We start from the raw sequence: 22,524 nt of genomic DNA, 5'->3' as shown, positions 1-22,524 counted from the left end.
ATCAAACGTGCTTCAAAAAATTAAATAATCCTTATATAAACACATTTAACATTTAGGAAATAACCAATCAATTATATTTGCTTAAATGTTATTTCTCAGTTTTTATTTTTGACACACCAGGTATTTAAAATCTAACAAGAAAAATATTCAAACCAACTCATCCCAGCAATAGGGAAGTCCAGAGTTTTTCTGTAGAGTATAATTTTACAGGACCAGTGAATCCCCATAGGAACAGAGGACGTCTGAGAGCTCAGGTGTAAACAAGTGTACTAACCTAGTTTATCTGCATGTATTGTCTCAAATAGCAGAATATGGTTTTGATAATAATCCTAAATACAAGTGGGAGCTCTTTCCTCTCATTTCAACAAGACCGGAGGTGAAATAATTGAGCCTGTTATTTTAAAACACAATAAACAAACACCGTAAAATAAATAAAGGACATCAAGGCTGAAAAAAAAGAATCAGTCGTGAAATGATTTCAATCCTTTTATCTGAAGCAGTAAAGTGGGAGCATGTGCAGGATTCTGGAGCAATCAATCAATTATGTTACTCTTAAAGCTAGAATCCTTAGTTGCTACATCCATTTTTAGATGTATAAATAAATGATATATTGAGTCTTGAACAATGTAAATAATAAATAATTCTGATCTCATGATGGTCAGTCCTTGCATCCATAGCTCTGCCTATACATTTGAGAGTGGTTCCATTTATCCAGCTCCATCCCTCAGCCATTTACCAAAAACAAGTGGCGTGGTGTGGGTTTTGTTGGTTTTCCAACTGCAGATTTCCCCTTTAAGGATGATTGTACTTATAGCCAAAAAAAAGATATTGGGATATTCTTACACGTTTATTGATCAGGTCCAAGTGCACATGAATTGCTCCAGTACATGTGGTAGACAGGACATTTCTAACTTAAAAGACCAAGTAAGCCTTTATTCACTGGTCTTCACCATTCCAAAGTCAATCTAGGCCAGTCAAACACAACAAGGACCATCAACACTTATCTTTCATCTGCCCCGTGCAGAGTTGAGAAGCCTCTTACTGAAATGACCACCATCCAAGAAAGAGAAGCAATAGCAATTCACAGCAAATGGACAATCTAAAGCCTCAATTGCTGTTTACAATGTCTGATAGGCCTGTCACAACAGCCGTCAAATACTCTGCTTTCAACACAGCATATTGCGCTGAGCATAACTACGGTCCACACTAGCTCCTTAATGATTTTCAACTTTTTCATGCAGACTCTCAAACACAAGCTTTTCTCCTAACGAAAACAACCCCGTCCAGACAAGGCCAGTGTTTATCAAAAAAAAAATCTTAAATGTTTCCACTGATGTCAATCAAGCAAAGTGACTGTGACTGGTCCAATTATAGGAAAGGTGAAAAGCAAAACAAGACGGCTCCGGTTCCAGCTTGGGCCTGGTGTAGTGGAGTGCACTGCAGTCAGCAGGAGAATCTGGGACCCACTGACAACACAGAGAGCAACTGTGGAACAGCGCACCATAATACCAGGCCTTAGAAGCTGAGGATCACCTTTCAGTCTGGCAGGACTACCTGGCACACAAACACCAGCTAATTTAGTTACATTTGGAGAAGATGTCTGGATAGAAAAACAAGTCTGGGTTTGCAGTAGTCAGTTAGACAACTGTGCACTTTAGAAGTTCAGAACATCCTCCACAATAGATATAGTAACATCTCCCCCACTGTCTCCATGGGCCCATGGTGTAGATCCATGTTAGATAGATAGGGTCTAATCGTCTACTGTCTAGGTCCATGGCTGGGTCAGGACACCGTAGGGTTGAGCCCTGCTGGATGGCTGGAGGCTGGACTGCCTGTGGCGGTGTGTTTTAAATGAAGGAGCCATCTCTGTTGTGCTTGGCCCCGCACGCCTGTTTACTCTGGAGTGCCACGTTCATCATCCTTTCTCCCCTTCTCTTTATTCATCCTCCCACATCTCATCGCCCCTCCATCTGTTCGTCCTGTCTGCCCATAATGGTCCAGTTCTCTGTTGTAGAGAACAAAGTAGATGCCGACGCAGACAGAGGACAGACAGAGCCATAAGCTTTGCTGGAGGCCATTACACTTATTGGCCCAGGAGGTCAAGCCGAGCCACAGACAACCAGGCTGATTAGAAGAGCAGAGCAGAGCCAGCCACTAGGTTGGGCCTGTGTCCCAAATGGCACCCTATTCCCTTTACAGTGCACTACCTTTGGCTGGAGCCCTATGGGTACTGCATATTAAAACCCATAAAAAAATAGCCTTATTTTCTCCTCCCCCCTTATTTTCTCTGGAAGCAGCATACTGTATAGACCAGCACAGGTTGAGGCTGCACTGCCAGGCAGGAGAGATAAAGCTGACTTCTCACTCAACAGTTCACGTCGCCACTAGGTTGGAGAAGAAATGTGCAGAGAGCCGTCGTCAGGGGACGGGTTTTCAGACAGGGTGGGAGAGTGGAAAGACAGAGAGTGAGATTATACAGAGGTCTGTCAAAGTTTCAATAAACCCTACTCCAAAACACGACCCAGGCTCTTGGACCACCTCGGGATAGAGTGGGCCTGCATGCCTGACGGGCCCTACTTGAAAGGTGCCCCAATGAAGTTGAGCAAATTAACTGGTGATGTAACAAGGTCAACAGAGGTTAGCTAAACATAGAAAAAAAGTTTTGGAATTTCTGAAAAATGTGGATGGCAAAGGACCATGTTTTCTACTTTCTGCACAAGACCTTTGGCCACAACGCACTTACTCTCTAGGTCTTAAAAACATTTGTCAGTTGAACCCTGTGTAGGTGGGTGGTTTACATGAACCTGCCCTGTCAGTGCTCCGGTGTGTGTAAGTATCACTGTGTTAATGCTGTGTGTGTGTGTGTGTGTGTGTGTGTGTGTGTGTGTGTGTGTGTGTGTGTGTGTGTGTGTGTGTGTGTGTGTGTGTGTGTGTGTGTGTGTGTGTGTGTGTGTGTGTGTGTGTGTGTGTGTGTGTGTTGCTGGGTTTTTACTTTACCTGGAGTGATGATGATGTTGTGGGCGTATTTGATCATTTTGACAGTCTGGTCCACGTTCCTATGATCTCCATGGGCTTGCCTGACCCAGTGGATGATGTACGTTGGCCAGGGAACAGATCATGGCCTAGCCCCTAGCCAGGGGGAGAGGAGAGAGAGGAGGGGGAATACAGAGATGGATAGGATCAAAAGCTGCTCAGCCTTTTTGAGTCATCTGCATTTTTCAGTGAACCCAGTTTCTTTCAGGCAGTCAATGCAGCCAAGAAGGATTTAAGTACAGTTAGAGTTCCTCCTAGTGGAGAACGTTGGAAGCACAGAAACTGCCTCATGCACATTTTAGCATCTTCAAGGTTGACATGTAGGTTATGAGCTGATGCGACCTATTTAACCCATTCTGTCTGATGTATGACACTTCCTAAATACAGACAGACGGAAGGACTATAGGCTCCATACTTTAATCATTCTATAGCCCTCAAACTCAACTCTGGACCTCAAAGCCAGTTCCACTGCGTTTTTTCATTGTTCCCCTCTACATCAGGGACTAACTTAGACCTGGGACACCAGGTATGTGCAATTAATGATCAGGTAGAACAGAAAACCAGCTGGCTCCACACATCGTAGGGTATGAGTTGAATACCCCTGTTCTATAGGATTTGTGACACTTCGAAAATACAGACCAATGGACTTACTTACCACACACGATGCGGGAGAGAATGGCCCCTGAGGAGCTGATGAGGGCCCCTACGATGTTGAGCAGCTTGTTGCTGAGCAGGAAACCCTCAGCACACAGGGCCCAGCCGGAGTAGCTGCTGAGCACCGCGATGACCACCCATGGCTGTTGTCAGCGTCAGGCCCTAGAAGAGCAAGACTACCGTTAGACTGAAGGTGGATATGGCAGTGGGATTAATAAAACAAGACAATTCATTCATGTGTTGCTAAATTCAATATGTTGTCCATACTAAAGAAGGTATACATAGAACATGTGTCATATGTGTAGTAGGCCTGGCCTAAATAAACTCACACGTTTGCATTGTCCTGAAACATGTGGGCATAAGCAGACAACCTGTATTATTGAATGGTAAACAGAGAAATCTGATCAGGCTGTCGAAATGTAGTGTATTTAGCCCCTATCAGGTCGCAGTGGGCCTCAGTCAGTGCATTAGGTGTTTGTCAAAACAAGGAGTATTCATTTCAAGTGCTCTCTATGATATCATCCTAGTGTTACTCTCCAAGATCCCTAACTCAGGGAAAGGCTCTTAACCAGAGCCAGCTACCTCACATTATGCAACGATACACTCCATCAAACAAACAGTGAGGGCAGGACTTGAACAATATCAGATCTCCTTTTAAAGACATTCACGCTCAGGCACAGGTGATTGTTTAGCTACACCTTTCTCAGTCAGAGTGGTGTGATATTGTATACGTAAAAAATGAATATCTGTTGATTTATCCGACGTCAAAAACCACACGGAGGCCTGAGCAGCCAACATTCACAACGGTTTTAACCAGAACCACCTTCTCTCAGCGCTGCTTCAAAACCTCATCATCTTAGTTTACCTTCCATCTATCATCTTATTATGGACTGATCCTGTGGTTAATGCTTCCAATGAAAACTCTCCTTAAGGGCCAACAGTGGAGCAGGATTGTGAGCTGAGTGCTTTTTATTGAAGGATAGCTGAACTTAAGCCTACCTAAAATGGGCTAGAGCACAGGATTTCAAAAGGAGGTACGACTTCCATCATATTTCTAAGAATCAGTTCAAAGATTACAGGTCAGTCCAGGTTGGTGGATATTAGGGCCATAGATATAGAATTAGTAGAACAGGAAAAGACTTTCAAACCATAGAAATGTCACTGCACCCTCATAACTTAAAACATTGATTTGAATGGGGATGTCCGTCCCAGTAATTCTATTTATTTGATTAGGGTAGAGGCTTACTTACCATGTAGGCATGTAGGTCGTACCATGACGGCCGAGAGAGAGGACAGAGTCTGTTGGGTAGCTGGGTTCCAGCATGTAGGGGATCATCAGGCACCCACTGGAGACCATCAGCCCAGTGTTCATAGCATCAGCACACCTGGAGAGAGGAGGAGAAGAAAGACTGTAGGCATGGACATATAGAGCTAAATGCATATCAGGACATTACTATGAGTTGCCCATCTAATTTATTATGGCCTTCATTTACAAGTATTCAGTCCTCATCCACTTTTGAGGAACAATCTGAAAGTGAGCATTTTATTTATTATCCAAGGAGGTTACTATCACACATGCTGTATGGATTAAAAAGGGAGTTGGACATTTCTCCCTGAACTAATTCAGCCTTGGCAGGCAGGTAGAAAGATAACAGAGAATTGATTTTCATTTCAGAGACTGAAATGTGTTCATGAGGCTGTTTCATGCTTAATTGAAACTGAATACATGTTGATAATCAAATGAACAGAGCCAACATCTGGATTCCACCACCTGTGATATGGGACGCATTGTAATGTTTCATTAACTTTTTTCCTCATTTTGAAAGCCTTCCAAAACAAACCCACAACTGAAAAACAAAATGCAAAAGAAAATAACAAGAAAAACGTATCTAGCATGAAATGTGCATTTTGTGGAAAATGGACGTTTTAATCTTTTATCGGAGCAGGTTTTCCAGGTTCCAGTGGGACTGTGGAGTGGGAACGCTCCCTGGGATAATGCGTTCCAGCTTTCGGGAACAAGTGGAAAATGACTGGGGGCGGTGGGGCTAATTAGTGCCAAACTGGGAAAGGTTCCGCCTGGCCTAGCTTGGAGCAGGGGGGCCTGGGTGGCACGGCTGGGACAGGGGACTGAGAGGAGGGGTGCAGATTCGGGTACAGACGCTCAGGCATCAACCTGAAGGACCCAGACCACTACTGGTCTACTGGTCTACTACTGACCAGAGGGTTATTGGATCAAACCCAAGCTGTCTAAATTGAGATGTGGTGCCCATGATCAGAACATTCCTGAAAATGCAGGAAAATGTCTGCGTGTAATATATATACACTACATGACCAAAAGTATGTAGACACCTGCTCATTGAATATGTCATTCCAAAATCATGGCCATTAGTATGGAGTTGGTCCCCGCTTTGCTGCTATAGAAGCCTCCACTCTTCTGGGAAGGCTTTCCACTTGATGTTGGAACATTGCTCCATTCAGCCACAAGAGCATTAGTAAGGTCGGGCACTGATGTTGGGCGATTAGGCCTGGCTCGCAGTCAGCATTCCAATTCATCCCAAAGGTGTTCGATGGGGTTGAGGTTAGGGCTCTGCGCAGGCCAGAAACCATTTCTGTATAGACATCGCTTTGAGCACAAGGGCTTTCTCATGCTGAAACAGGAAAGGGCCTTCCCCAAATTGTTGCCACACAGTTGGAAGTACAGAATAGTCTAGAATGGAGCCTAGCCCGAACCTTGAAAAACAGCTCCAGACCATTATTACTCCTCCACCAAACTTTACAGTTGGCACTATCTATTCGGGCAGGTTGTGTTCTCCTGGCATCCGCCAAACCCAGATTCGTCCATTGGACTGCAAGATAGTTAAGCGTGATTCATCACTCCAGAGAATGCATTTCCACTGCTCCAGAGTCCAATGGCGGCAAGCTTTACAGCACTCCAGCTGACACTTGGCATTGTGCATGGTGATCTTAAGCTTGTGTGCGGCTGCTCAGCCATGGAAACCCATTTCATGAAGCTCCTGACGAACAGTTATTGTGCTGACGTTACTTCCAGAGGCAGTTTGGAACTCAGTAGTGAGTGATGCAACTGAGGACAGACGATTTTTACACGCTACGCACTTCAGCACTCAGCGGCCCCGTTCTGTGAGCTTGTGTGGCCTACCACTTTGCAGCTTAGCAGTTGTTGCTCCTTGACATGTCCACTTCACAATAACAGCACTTACAGTTGACCGGGGCAGCTCTAGCGGGGCAGAAATTTGACGAACTGACTTGTTGGAAAGGTGGCATCCTATGACGGTGTCACGTTGAAAGTCACTGAGCTCTTCAGTACGGGCCATTCTACTGCCAATGTTTGTCTATGGCTCTTGCATGGCTGTGTGCTCGATTTTATACACCTGTCAGCAACGGGTGTGGTTTAAATAGCCGAATCCACTCATTTGAAGGGTTGTCCACATACGTTTGTATATAGTGTATGAATAATAACATCTATGGACAAATTAATCAAATCAATGGGCCATGATGATGAATATGTATAATGAATATATGTATTGCTTTAACTGCCTCATTTGTAGACAGGAAATGTAGGTCAAAGTGGAACCGTAAAAACTCATGGCGTGCTTGGCCTAGGATTTCCTACCCTTTTTCACTTGCAGCTCCCAACAAAAACAACATCCCACGTCCACCTCCCCAATCCCATAGAATTACATAGGACTCAAATATAAAGCATCACTATTCCCAATAACAATCATCCGTCCTCACCTTGTAGTTTCCCATAAGCCACCAGGGATCCGCTGAACGTGACCCCTCCGATGAAGGTGTTCAGGTAGGCGATGATCTTGGTGAGGTTGGCAGCCGGGTCAGTAGCAAAGTCAGGGTACTCGATCATGTACTCTGCCACGTAGGTCAGCACTGCAGCCAGACCCACCAGGCTGTGGAAGGCAGCTACCAGCTGGGGGAGGTCTGTGATCTGGATCTTCCTAGCGATACCCAATTCTGGGGGGCAGAGGGGATGAGGACCGGTCAACACACACAGAGACGTGCGCAAAGACACACACCCTAAGGACTGCTGAGAAACGGGCAGTCCTGAGGCACAGGTATGGCTGATGTTTGGGGGAAATTCCTTGTTTGTGAGTGCACCTCCGTGTGTGTGTGTTCTGGTGTGTGTGTTCTTCTTAAAGCCCTGCAGACATGGACGGGGTTAATAGGAGCATTTGGAAAAGCAAACAGGCTAAGGTCTGAACGGATGGTTTAGTCTAGGTTCCAACTTGATTCCAGGAAGAATGTAGATTGACCTGACTGGATCATGATTAAGACACGATGGTGACCATTACCTCAGCACTGCTGCAGTATGAGCAGTAAGCAGTTACTCATATGATTGAAGGAGACAACACATGTCGACTACAGTAAATAGCATACGTGGTTCAGATCATTCAAGCATGCAAATCCAACACACACACACAGACACACACACACACACACACACACACACACACACACACACACACACACACACACACACACACACACACACACACACACACACACACACACACACACACACACACACACACACACACACACCTTCCTAATATTGAGTTGCACCCCTTTTTGCCTTCAGATCAGCCTCAATTCGTCGGGGCATGGACTCTATAAGGTGTCGAAAGCATTCCACGGGGATGCTGGGCCATGTTGACTCTAATGCTTTCCACAGTTGTGTCAAGTTGGCAGGATGTCCTTTGGGTGGTAGACCATTCTTGATACACACGGGAAACTGTGGAGCATGAAAAACCCAGCGGCATTGCAGTTCTTGACACACTGAAACCAGTGCACCTGGCACCTACTACCATACCCAGTTCAAAAGGCACTCAAATCATTTGTCTTGCCAATTCATCCTCTGAATGGCACACATACACAATCCATGTCTCAATTGTCTCAAGGCTTGAAAAGCCTTATTTATCCTGTCTCCTCCCCTTCATCTACACTGACTGAAGTGGATTTAACAAGTTTTCACCTGGATTCACCTGGTCAGTCTATGTCATGGTCAGTCTATGCCTAATGTTTTGTACACTCAAGCACGCACACACTTACCAGCGATACCCCCCACAGCCATGGCGGCACTCATCTGTGCCAGGAGTTCAGGGGGTGACAGCGATGCCCCCTGCCACACCCATCGTGCCCAGGGCATTACCCAGGCGTGCAGTGGACTGGTTGGACAGACCAGCCAGGACTCCCACACAGCACATACCAGAGCCCAGGTACATCATCTACAGAGAGAGATAGAGAGAGAGAGAGAGAGAGAGAGAGAGAGAGAGAGAGAGAGAGAGAGAGAGAGAGAGAGGGGTTACAAAACGTTTTGTAGCAAAAAATTAAAACCTGTTCTAAATTAAAAAGTTCAGGTAATACATGCCCATTTCAGTCACGTTTTCTGCCTACTTAACAAAGCCGAATGAACACAACGCCTGAGCCCACCTGATTGGTGGTACATAATGTGAGGGTTAGGTGATGCTCACCTGTTCAATGTTGTAGCCAGCCTGCATGGTGACTCCATAGCCCCCCACAAACAACCCGGTGGGCAGTAGGTACAGGTAGTTGTATTCTGGAGGGTCAGTGGGACGCTTGAACATGTCCAGCATCTTCTTGGTGACCAGGAAACCACCTGAGAGAGAAAGAGAACAAAACCAGTCAAAGTCAATCTGGTAGACAACGGTCTACACATACACTCTTTTGGAACGCTTCAGGCATAACAGGGTGAAGACGGTCATATTTGAAATATTTATAGCACCCTTATTTGATATTTGAGTAACATATTAAAAGTGTGCGCACAAAAGGTTCCTAAAGGCCAACTCAGTGAATGTAGTAGCTGGGGGGTTTCTTGGTGGAGTCGCTCCCCTGATATAACGACCAGACGGAACACTTCATTCTGCTGGGGCGGATCACATTACATTCCAAAAGCAACCTCTGGGTTCTCTACATCGCCACTACACCCCCACACTCAGACAGGTTATCCAGTGGCTAACATCTGTCCACTTCAGCTGTACGTGCTAATTTTAGCCCAGCCCAGACCTCAATCACTTAAACACACCAATAATTAAAAAAACTATTTCAGACTTGAGGCTCAGAGTCAATACATTCAGATTCAAGAATGCAAAGGGCAGATATTGAAGAAAAGCATGCACAGGATTTTTCCGTGCTGCCGCTATAAAAACACATGGCAATACAAAAGGCTTTGTGGCAAGAGCCAGAGGAAGAAAAAACTATTCCTCAACCCGTTGTATAAGGAGCAGGTACTCTATAAATTTCAGGGCTAGTTTATTGAAACTAAATTGGAGGGTCATTTTTTGGTGTATTCACTTGACAATATAAAAATTGTAGAAGAAGGGCTAGGAAACAAATGGTGGAATGTCCGTTTTTATGTTACTGAAGGTTTATGGGTGGTGCGGTAGACCACTAAGAAATGTTGCATGTGGAATGGAAACCAATAGGGACTTTAAAACTAAATTAAACACCTGCTCTTTAAAGAAAATAAATATATATAAAGAGGTGCACTTTAAGCATACTGGAACATATGTACAAAGAGATCTGAGAGAGTCATAATAACTGGTTATTACAGCAAATGGCTCAAATCTGCCAGAATGCCCCAGTATGAGGGATTTAAATCCCTGCCATGATCTTTGACCCTGCTCAGTGTTCTGGCCTGTTGGAGCGCCCTCGCACAGACTGGGACCTCTGGACCGCTGCAGCGTTTGCCTTTGAATGAGTGACTCAGCGGCTGTCTAGAACGATGCACCAAAGACTTTCCCGACACTACCATTAACAACATTCCCTCATTTCTTCTCAGCAGAGCTAGACTAAGCCTGGTTTATTGCATGGCCATGGCCCTTTTGAAGACCACTCAGTCATTTCCAGTTCACGTGTGAAGTTCCTTCTTTTCTACCTAAAGGGAGTTAGGGAAGGTCACGAACAGGGTCCATGGACCAACTAACGGTCACAGCTGAGGAAGAGGGAACAGTGGAGCAATAAGCAGTTTCTTAATAGATAGTCAAGTGAAATAAATGGCCCTAAAGGGGTCTGATATCCACTTATCTTACGTATTCAAAGATCTTATATAAGGTCTCCAAAGGGGGTCCAATTTTGAGGTAAGAGGAGTTCATCTGCTCTATTTAGTATCTGTTTTCACAGTTACTGTCTGGTTTAGTCCAGAGTCACTCATCAGCGATGTTGACCCCCCCCCCCCCCCCCCCCCCCCAATGAGAGACAGACCGCCCACAGCAGTCAGACATTGAATAAACACACACACACAGTAAGCACAGCTTAGATCACATTACAGACATGTTTTTCAATTAGTCCCACATGTGTTGAACTGATGTCAAATGTCAAATGACAATGACAACACACTGAAACATTATTGCTTCTCTACCCATTGCCCTGTCAGACAAACAAAGCTTTATAACATTTGATGTGCTGTATAGAGAGGCATGTTTCTTACACATTGCATTCGAGCACAGCAGCACAGCTTAATGAGGAAAATGTCAGAGCGCAGAGGGAGTCCTGATAACCATCAGCCCTATAATGACTTACAAATGCAGCCTGCTGTACTGCAGTGAACAACACAACAACTGGCTGGTCAGACAGAGCCAACATGCTCCCAGTCATGTGTTTATGTGTCTGACTGAATGAGTGAGCTTTTCCTGGCTGTCCCATTCTGGAACTCCACAGTAACAATTAGTCACAGAGACAGGCCAAGGTTTGAATTAAAAGGTGACTGCACGCTGCCTCAGTGTCACAGGAAATACATACAGCAAGACAATTAGGCTAGAAACATTTACTCGCACACTCTGTCAAAAAGAGAGACATGGCGTCCCCCCCTGAGTGGCACTACGGCACTGCATCGCAGTGCTATCTGTGCCACTAGAGATCCTGGTTTGAGTCCAGGCTCTGTCACAGCCGGCGGAGACCCATGAGGCGCCGCACATTTGGCCCAGCGTCGTCCGGGTTAGGGGAGTGTTTGGCCGGCCGGGAAGTCCTTGTCCCATCGCGCTCTAGCGACTCCTGTGGTGGACCGGGCACATGCATGCTGACACGGTCGCCAGGTGTACGGTGTTTCCTCCGACACATTGGTGCGGCTAGCTTCCAGGTTAAGCGGGCATTGTGTCAATAAGCAGTGCGGCTTGGCTGGGTTGTGTTTCAGAGGACGCACGGCTCTCGACCTTCGCCTCTCCCAAGTCCGTACGGGAGTTGCAGCGATGAGACAAGACTGTTACTACCATTTGGACACAACAAAATTGGGGAGAAAAAAAAAAGTTTATAAAAAGCGAGACATGCTGCTCACAATATTCTAGACACCAGGTGAACTTTGAACCCTTAATGCCATCAGATCCCCACCTGAAGTTTCCCTCCCTTGAAAAGAGGGCGAGTTACTTTTGGAAAACAAAGGCGTCATACTCAGGCCATAGAGATCACAGACATGCCTGACCAAATAGACACCAATACCACCTACCTACCACTGACTTATCAAGACAGCTCTTAGATAGTCAGCCAGCCATGTCTATATTGATCACACACGCGCACACACACACACACACACACACACACACACACACACACACACACACACACACACACACACACACACACACACACACACACACACACACAAAATAAAGGTGAAGTCCCATGGGATGACAGTTATCCCAGAAGCGTCTGTTCGTCACATCCCACTCAGGGCGGACTTCAGAAGGGAAAGACTTTAGCTAATTGTGACTCAACAGTTTCAGGTAGGTTAAAGAGCTGTCATGAGGATGGTGCCAGCCATTGGGCAAAACCAAGGGTTCCCCATCAAAAGTAACCCAACGCTCCAGACAGAGATTGACACAGACTTCTCTCTCTCCCTCTTAAGAATCTGAAATTCCAATATACTTCACTAACGTCTTGGGCTTGAACAGCTCTCTTAGCTTTATTACATTTGGCACCACAATAACAATAACTCCAATGGCTTCAATGTTTCCACTTCTTTGCATGACCAAGATAAAAGGAATGGTTTAGGTAATGCCAAATATGTGGGGAACACACCTAAGAGACAATGTGTGAGCAGAGAGACTGAGAATGACTAGGGTGGTGCGGGGACCAGGGTACAGTGGCAAGAAAAAGTATGTGAACCCTTTGGAAATACCTGGATTTTGCATAAATTTGACATAACATTTGATCTGATCTTCATCTATGTCACATCAATAGACAACAGTGTGCTTAAACTAGTAACACAGTAATTATTGTATTTTTCTTGTCTATATTCAATACATAATTTAAACATTCACAGTGTAGGTTGGAAAAAGTATGTGAACCCCTAGGCTAATGACTTCTCCAAAAGATAATTGGAGTCAGGAGTCAACTAACCTGGAGTCGAATCAATGAGACGAGATTGGAGATTTTGGTTAGAGCTGCCCTACCCCATAAAAAACACTCGCAAAATTTGAGTTTTCTATTCACAAGAAGCATTGCCTGATGTGAACCATGCCTAGAACAAAAAAGATCTCAGAAGACCTAAGATTAGGAATTGTTGACTTGCATAAAGCTGGAAAGGGTTACAAAAGTAACTCTAAAAGCCTTGATGTTCATCAGTCCACGGTAAGACAAATTGCCTATAAATGGAGACATGTCAGCACTGTTGCTACTCTCCCTAGAAGTGGCCGTCCTGCAAAGATGACTGCAAGAGCACAGCGCAGAATGCTCAATGAGGTTAAGAAGAATCCTACAGCGTCAGCTAAAGACTTACAGACATCTCTGGAAGATGCTAACATCTCTGTTGACGAGTCTACAATACATAAAACACTAAACAAGAATGGTGTTCATGGGAGGACACCATGGAAGAAGCCACTGCTGTCCAAAAAAACCATTGCTGCACATCTGAAGTTTGCAAAAGAGCACCTGGATGTTCCACAGCGCTACTGGCAAAATATTCTGTGGACAGATGAAACTAAAGTTGAGTTGTTTGGAAGGAACACACAACACTATGTGTGGAGAAAAAAAGGCAAAGCACACCAACATCAAAACCTCATCTTAACTTTAAAGTATGGTGGAGGGAGCATCATGATATGAGGCTGCTTTGCTGCCTCGGGGCCTAGACAGCTTGCGATCATCGACTGAAAAATGAATTCCCGAGTTTATCAAGACATTTTGCAGGAGAATGAAAGGCTATCTGTCCGCCAATTGAAGCTCAACAGAAGTTAGGTGATGCAAAAGGACAACAACCCAAAATACAGAAGGAAATCCACAGCAGAATGGCTTCAACAGAAGAAAATAAGCCTTCTGGAGTGGCCCAGTCAGTCCTGACCTCAACCTGATTGAGATGCTGTGGCATGACCTCAAGAGAGCAGTTCACACCAGACATCCCAAGAATATTGTGGAACTGAAACAGTTTTGTAAAGAGGAATGGTCCAAAATTCCTCCTGACTGTTGTGCAGGTCTGATCTACAAAAAAAAACGTTATTAAAGGGTTCACATACTTTTTCCACCCTGCACTGTGAATGCTAACACAGTGTGTTCAATAAAGACATGAAACGTGTAACTGTATGTGTATTATTAGTTTAAGCAGACTGTGTTTGTCTATTTTTGTGACCTAGATGAAGACCAGATCAAATTTTATGACCAATTTATGAAGAAATCCAGGTATTTCCAAAGGGTTCACATACTTTTTCTTGCCACTGTATGTATAGTGTGGACTAATAAAGTGGTTCACAGGAACTGTGCAGTAGGTCTAGGGAGATAATTGCTCCATTGGATGCCACCACCATGCCTCTTCTGAAGTTAGCGTCTGGGGCGACATGAAGGCTTTAATGTTGGACCACCATGGGCTCATTAAGACATTCAAGCCTTTCCTGGTTCCTGGACCCAGACCCTTGCCCTGACTGCAGTGCCCTACCGCCGCCGGGAGGAACAAGGAAAAGCTTAATGAAGCACATCGCCCTCGAAAGCAGGAGATATCACAGCCAGCGTGTCACTTCCGCCCGTGTCAAGAGTAATCAACATGCTGCGAACACACACACACACACCCCGTCTGTAACACTTCCTGTTAATGAAGTAGCTGTGGAGGGTGGGCAAAGAGCAACTAATAATGATCAGGAACTATTCATTTGCAATGGTGGCAAATTAATGTATTTTGCAACTAGGACTGAGTAATCATGAAATTTCCTCTCGCCACTATCCAAACATTGATTTACAATTGTATCAGCCTAATAATCAGTCTCTCTTTCATTTGCAGAATAAATATTAAATTACAGATTCCTCTTCTATAATTTATTAGCCTATATTCTTCTGCATTCACAGAGTGGAACCTGAGACCTATGCTTCTAGTTGCTTGAAGAGGATCCACACTCTAGAGTAGTACTTTAAAATCACCCAGACTACAAGGAGCATGAATCATTTCCTGTTCCCTCTAGGGCCAACTCATCACTGAGAGGAGAGCACCTGCAGGTGTGGAGGTGGAGGGAGAATCAGCTGCTAGTTCTGTGAAGGAATCTCCTCTGCACATTTACAGCAATGCCTTTTAGAGATTAGTAAATCAAATGAATAACATCTGGGTTTTAAAATGTGATAAATTCTCATTTGAAACCAAATCCTAAGTGATGCATCTTAGGCCTGGATGCATTTTCTTCAGTAGTTTTACCTCCATACATTCCTGAATATACTACATTACAAAATAATGACGTGCCATTGTTTAGTCTTCTGTATCCAGTTCACACCGTGTGGTAGCCCACAATGGTAGCCAGGGCCGAAGGTGGTCACCATCTGAGTGAAGGCTGCATTGGGGGTAGCCAGGCCCAGGCCTAAACGGGTGCCAAGACCTGAGAGGGGGAAAGGAGGGAGAGAGTTAATTAATAACTTAATAACACTACACCACACCACATATCCAATGTCCATACTGAATAGCAGGTCTGCAAACCCCATGAGGTGTTGACATGAATTTAATGAGGCCTGTGAGGCACACTAGAAATGCTGACTCTTTCTGTCGTCTGCTAATTTTCTTAAGTGAGGACAAGAGACAGATATGCTGCCGTTAGCATTTCAGCTAGGCAGCGATTACAGCAACCAAACTGTAGTGGTGGCGACGCGCCGACCACAGCCAACCCAGAACGAGCTGCTCGGGGGAACGTGTGAATGGGGTTTACAGGCCTGCCATCTACAGTCTCCACTACCAGAGCAGGGGTCTGTGGGAAACAGCTACAGCAACACTTCAGACAGACACAGCAGGGGGAGGGCTCGTCATCTCACATTTTATTATTCCCTGTTTCCTGGCACTAAGAGGCTGCTGGTGGTGGTTTAGGGGATGGGGGGGGGGGGCAGGTTAGGTTGAGCTCTAATTAGGTGACCAATCCTCATTTCAAAGGAGCTCTCAGCCATTTTGCCTTTCTGGCCTCTCGCATGGTTGATCCGGTGGTCAGAAAATCAAGATGTTCCAGCAGCACCTTCCTTCCTTGGCTTCAGAGGGGAGAGACAGAGATACGGAGCGAACTAACTCATGAAGGGACATAAAGATAGATGTGCCTGTTTGTTTATCTCAGGGTGTTTATTTATGTGTGAACCCAGTTTGTGGCTCATTTATCTGAATGTTGGGGAAGAAGGCTGTGTTCTCTGGGTCTCTTTGATCTGATTCCAGAACAGAACAGAGCAGACAGTTACTGCCTTCCTCTCTCTCTCTCTCTCTCTCTCTCCTCTCTCTCTCTCTCTCTCTCTCCTCTCACAGACTAACCTCTGAGCCTCCGCCTGTAACCAATAGAAATAATCTGCACAGATTTCAGTTCAGGGTAGCGTTTATGTCTAATCACGGCTGGTGCTGCTCTCAGAATGGGGTTACAGCTCACCTTTCCCACATTAGTCAGCTATGCGGATGACTTGCCAGTGTTAGTAGAGAATAGAACAATGTAATGAATGTGAAAGGTAATAAAACACTAACAGGCTGCTTTAACCCCCCACGATAGTCCTGTTATCCCAGGTCAGGGTGAGCGAGAGAAAGAGAGAGCGGGAGACCACCATACAAGCTCACAGAGACTCATGACATGGCTCGGTTTAGGAGGCCATTATTCTGACAGCCAGTAGTGTTGCTCTGGATCCTCTGCTTTCTGCTGTGTCAGCCATTTTATTCCCCTTACGTTGTAATTAAGTAAACAACTGACTTAGATCCGGGTGGTGTTCATTAGGGCACACCGTAGCAAAAATTGTGGAACAGAAAATGAAAATGAGCATTAAGTCCAGGTAGCTTCTAATCATTTCACTACGTTTTCCTCCATTTGGTACCTCCTGAACATGACCCTGGAAGGCAATGTAAGTATAAATGAATGAAGTGTCTAGACAGTCAGTGCTGGTGTGTCTCACCTCCAGTGTACATGCCAACGGTGGTCAGGGTAGCCTTGACGGGGGACTCGCAGCAGCCTTCTCTTTGGCCAGCTCCTGCATGCTCTTGGGTTTGGGAGGGGCCGCCACTGTGATATTATCGGGCAGAGGAGCTGGGAAGAGGTTGTTTCCATTCTGCAGCAGATAGAGAGGACAACGTTGTAAGAACTACCAACAATCCCAAAAACCAAAGGGAGTCTATGGGTTTAAAATTCACATTTTACCAATATCTTCCAAAACAATTTCCATAACCAAACATTGAGGCCCATTTCATTTGTGAACTGCAGAGGTAGAGCAAGTAAATTCATCATAGATTCCCTGATTAACCAGTCTTCCCTCGTTGTGCTAATAACAGATGTAACCAAACCCAGCTGCTTCACCTCACCTGCATGACAACGGATCCTCTGATGACATGGTCCATAGTGCCGTAGTTACACTGCTCCTTGACCTCATAGTGGAAGTTCTCAGTGGAAGGGCTGATTGCACAGATGAGTCCGGTCAGGTTGTTGGAGTACAGGGTGCTGGACTGGGTAGGCAGGCGGCTGGGCAGGTCAGCGAAGCCTATATGGGTCACACCCTAAAAATAACAGAAGCAGCTATTTTACTGAAAGACAAATTGTGGATTCTTCTTTCATCAACCTTTTAGAAAAGGATTTACACTATTTTAGTAGGTAACCTTGTGGTACCAGGTCTAGGCAATCCAAATGATACGGACATAAGCAGGTTCACCACGGTGTCAAAAGAGAAACAAATGATGAAACTGAAGATGAGAATAATAACAGATTGTCTTGACTGACCTTGTGTACAGAGAGTTCTCCAGGCACGGTTTTCTCGATGTTTCCTCCAGCCTCAACAGCCAGGTCCACCACCACAGAGCCATCCTTCATGCTCTCCACCATGTTCTTGGTGATCAGGATGGGAGCCTTGCGATCTGAGGACACAGCACCATGGTCAGAGAGGTCAACACCATGTTGAATAAGCTTCTTGTCTGCAGTGCCAGCAGGGTGCTCAATCAGCACAGCATTTTGTACAACAATGTCTTAAAGTGTAGATTTAATGACAATTAATCAAACCCTGGCAAATAAACAAATTGCAATTTGTTGTTCTCGGTTTATGCTAGGCAATGTTTTCGGGTTCTTTCTGAAGTTTAAACTAGCTTCAAAGTAAACGGATGTCATGATAACACAGAGAAACTCTTCCAAGGTCAAGTTGAACTGGTCAGAATATGACACAGCAGTAGTGATCAGGCTAGGCTAGGCTTGTGTAGACTAGACCAAAGGAGTCAGTCACTCCACCAGTGTTGTGTTAGAGACCACCTAAAGCGAGACTGATTCAAGACTAAGACCGGAGGGGGGCGAGACCGAGGCAAAACCGAGACCGGGGGGAGACGAGGGGTCTGAGACAAGACCAAGACCAGAAAAATGAAAGTCCAATTCAAGACCATAACAAGACCATGATTGTAATTGTCAAATCAACACCATAATAAGAGTTCAAAATTTCCAGTATTTCTGTGTTCATGTTTCAGAACAACATATGGACTCTTTGGACATTCAGAATGGTAAATAATGCATCCTGAGGGAAAATAGAGCCACTCTACCAATGATTACTAACCCAAACACAGTGGGGAACAATGGGCCTTCTACGCCTTCAGAGAAGAGCTAAGGATTTATAAAATAATCATATTATTATTTTCAATGATGTTCCGATTTAATCTCTTCAGTTGAAGAAAAAAAATACCCCAAAAATATCCAATCTGGATTTTTCTTTGGTGGTCTCTGGGGAGATAAATCTAGCTAGCTAGCCAAATCAGCCATTGGCTAGGCCATCAGACGCTTGATATAAAAGCATCTGCCAATAAATTGTATTAGGGTAATTTATTGGAGTGACAGTGGAATCAACCAATCACATTTTGTAATGGGGTGGGTCCATGTATACAAAAAGGTCTGCCTTTTCTAAGGCCAGCAAGCCATTGTGCAATAGCGAGCAATAGTTTTCCCACAAAAGTAAATTAAAGTAAAGTTACGAGTAAAGTAGGAATCCCAGGTTTCAATAGGTGATAAGATTAATATTTCAAGAAAGGAGTGTATATATTTGAACTTTTTTTTGCGCTGAATGACTAGAAGCTGATAATTGTGTTTTTTACTCCACTGGTCTTGGCTGGTCTCGAGAAGAAATGAAGAGTCCTCACTGTCTGAGACCGAGTCAAGACCGAATAAAAACGTATCCGACACAGAGACACTCAATATGTGGTCTCGAGACCAAGACCGGTTTTGAGTACTGCATCACTGCTGCCCACCCAACAGGACCTGTAGTGCTAGTATAGGGGACAGGATAACATGTTCTAGACATGGGACCATTACATAACATCAATGACTTTGACACCGCATGCCATGTCAGTGGAAAGGAAAATGTCATTCACAACTACAGCTGCATATCTTATCAAGGCCGTCTACCAATGTAAACAACGTATGACAAGAGAGAGTGCCTTCAGAAAGTATTCACACCCCTTGACTTTTTCCACATTTTGTTATGTTACAAAGTGGGATTAAAAATGTTTTTTTTTTTTGTCAATGATCTACACACAAAAAGTTGTAATGGCTTGGCACTCTAAAAGATGTCGCATAAAGCTTACTTCATTATTATTATTTTTTTATTATTTTCACTGCATCGGGGATTGCGTACACAGACGTTTCGGCTTCACCTTCTAGGTACAATTTTGTTTAATTCAAAACAGCACTTGTACTGAACAACTGATGAGCAGCAGGTGCCTCTAATTAGGGTTGCCACTCCTCTGCCAATCAGGGATGTGGCTTTTCTGGTCTACCTGTATACAAATGAGTTACAAAGAAATACAGAATTCTAGGGTATGGGAGCGGGCACGAAAGGCAACTCACAAATCAACTGCCCCAGGTGTCCGCTCACGTAAATACATCATAGCCCACCACAAATAATTTTTGTTTGTCTGAATTTGCGGGTTTTACGCATCAGCAAGCTTCTGGGAGAGTACGATGGTTCTCTTTTGATTAGTCAACAATCTAAACAAAATACTATGTAATGTCAAAGCAGAAGAAAAATTCAATACATGTTAGATTCACCTTTGGCAGCGATTACGGGTAAGTCCCTTAGAGCTTTCCACACCTGGATTGTGCAACATTTGTCCAGTATTCTTTTCATAATTCTTCAAGCTCTGTCAAATTGGTTGTTGATAATTGCTAGACAATCATTTTCAGGTCTTGCCATAGATTATCAAGCAGATTTAAGTCAAAACTAACTTAGGCCACTCAGGAACATTTGCTGTCTTGGTAAGCAACTCGAGTGTAGATTTAGCCTTGTGTTTTAGGTTATTGTCCTGCTGAAAGGTGAATTAATCTCCCAGTGTCTGGTGGAAACCAGGTTTTTCTCTAGGATTTCCATTCCGTTAGTTTTTTATCCTGAAAAACTCCCCAGTCGATTACAAGCACACCCATAAAACTGAATTGCTTTTCCACATTTTCCTCAGTATTACTTTTGTGCCTTGTTGCAAACAGGATGCATGTTTTGGAATATTTTTAATCTGTACAGGTTTCCTTCTTTTCACTCTGTCAAATAGGTTAGTACTATGGATTAACTACATTGTTGTTGATCCATCCTTAGTTTTATCCCATCACAGCCATTAAACTCTAACTGTTTTAAAGTAACCATTGGTTCAAAGTGAAATCTGTGAACGGTTTCCTTCCTCTCCGGCAATTGAGTTAGGAAGGACGCCTGTATCTTTGTAGTAGCTGCTTGTATTGATACACCATCCAAAGTGTAATTAATAACTTCACCATGCTCAAACGGATGTCTGCTTTTTACATTTTTGTACCCATCTACCAATAGCTGCCCTTCTTTGCAAGGCATTGAAAAACCTCCATGGACTTTGTGGTTGAACTGGACTGTTCGACTGAGGGACCTTACAGATAATTGTATGTGTGGGGTACAGAGATGAGGAAGTAATTCAAAAATCCTTTTATAACACTATTAAGGAAGGGAATAATACCAACTCAGCCTTGAGGGGCAGAGTTAACCAGATGGATAGGGCCTAACCACTACTTTAACTGCGCTAGGTAACTGAGCTGATGAAGCCTTAAAGCAGCTTAGAACCTGAGAGGATTGGACAGATAAAAGCTGATGATAGCAGTACATGCACTTCGTACATGATCAGGAAGAACGACGAAGGGGTGAAATCAGGGATGACAACAGACTGGTTGCCAGTCTTTCTGCTCTCTTGCCAACTCCTTATGGCTTGACGATGACAATGGAGTAGGCCAGAACACAAAGAGATCAGACTAGGAGGACAGCAGTGCAGAGGAAGATGTAAAGCAAGACAAAGCGATACAGATTTGTCTCTATGGGAGAGGATAGCGGTAATGAGGTGTGTGCTTGGTGGTCACTATGCATACCAGGGATGAGTGCCGTGCTGAGGAGGATGTCTACTTCCAGACATTGCTTGGCAAACAGCTTCATGTCAGCCTCGATTAACTCCTTGGACATCTCCTTAGAGTAGCTGCCTTAGCCGTCACCGGCCTCCTTAATGTCCACCTCCAGAGTCTGAGCTCCCAGCGACCTGAACTGCTCTAGGGCTGCCGCTCTGGGAAGGGGCACAGGGGACGTCATGGGGGCGCTGGCAGTAGGGTGTGAGGGCGCTTAATGAAAGCCCCTGATACATTCTACAGCATCACTGCAGGAGCGTATTTAGTTTGTATGATTGTTTTAAGATATCCAGGTAGTAAACAATTTGTTACACAATGGTTGGGCTGGTGAGATTTAAATCTTTGAATCTGGAGAGAAAAAAAATGAAGAAACAGTGCTTTGTCCTATTATCCCACCCTTTGAATTACATGGAAGGAATCTACAGTCCTCAGGAAAACTTGCTTCAAATTCTCAATGCAGCTGCTGCCACCATCTGGAGAATTAGCTACGTCACACTTTCAAATCTCATTAAAGGATTGGCTGACTATTTTTGAGCCAAATCTCTACTTTTGATGTAAATGGCATGTTATAGAAGGGATTTCACTTGGTTTTGAGAAAATTAGACCACCTGCAATAGACTTCCTCATTGCTCCTTCTGCAGTATGGGAGCTATGGAAAACATGAACAAATAGGTCATTTTAGAAACGGCAAAGCTCTCAGTGTAGTGATGTAGGTCTTTAGATGTTGTGAAAATGAAATTGAGTAATTCCTAACTTTATCAGCAACGTTATATTCCATTTTGTGCAACTCGAATGGTTTCTCCAATCAGCTGTGCTGCACATTATACACAGAAAACAAGCTCAGCTGGTAGGAGAAACTACCTTAGTTGATATTGACCCTTTTTGCCCAGTGTGACTGTAAGTTTCTCTGGATAAGAGCATCTGCTTAATTCCAAAAAAGTGAATATGAAAACAAAAACTTGCAAAGCATACTGGGTATTATGATTATGAGCTCTGCCCCTAAACAATT

The 22,524-nt window shown here is 44.3% G+C and overlaps 1 protein-coding gene across 1 annotated transcript in view; it reads right to left on the bottom strand.

Moving 5' to 3' along the window:
* Positions 1-21,699, bottom strand: part of LOC106563293 (NAD(P) transhydrogenase, mitochondrial) — a 30,746-nt gene extending 9,047 nt beyond the window's left edge. Inside the window, 19 exon segments of the mRNA XM_082973894.1 lie at positions 2,998-3,051; positions 3,054-3,129; positions 3,449-3,458; positions 3,685-3,819; positions 3,821-3,849; positions 4,960-4,987; positions 4,989-5,096; positions 5,967-5,970; positions 7,441-7,674; positions 8,770-8,822; positions 8,824-8,945; positions 9,192-9,374; positions 15,417-15,443; positions 15,445-15,518; positions 17,047-17,094; positions 17,097-17,199; positions 17,450-17,641; positions 17,862-17,995; positions 21,486-21,699. Of these exon segments, the coding sequence (XP_082830020.1) occupies positions 2,998-3,051; positions 3,054-3,129; positions 3,449-3,458; positions 3,685-3,819; positions 3,821-3,849; positions 4,960-4,987; positions 4,989-5,096; positions 5,967-5,970; positions 7,441-7,674; positions 8,770-8,822; positions 8,824-8,945; positions 9,192-9,374; positions 15,417-15,443; positions 15,445-15,518; positions 17,047-17,094; positions 17,097-17,199; positions 17,450-17,641; positions 17,862-17,995; positions 21,486-21,699 (1,828 nt within the window).
* Positions 21,700-22,524: the final 825 nt, after the last annotated feature.

This window comes from Salmo salar, chromosome 01 (genome assembly GCF_965601325.2).
Source record: "Salmo salar chromosome 01, fSalSal1, whole genome shotgun sequence".
NCBI lineage: Eukaryota > Metazoa > Chordata > Actinopteri > Salmoniformes > Salmonidae > Salmo > Salmo salar.
This window is presented reverse-complemented; position numbering and strand designations above follow the sequence as displayed.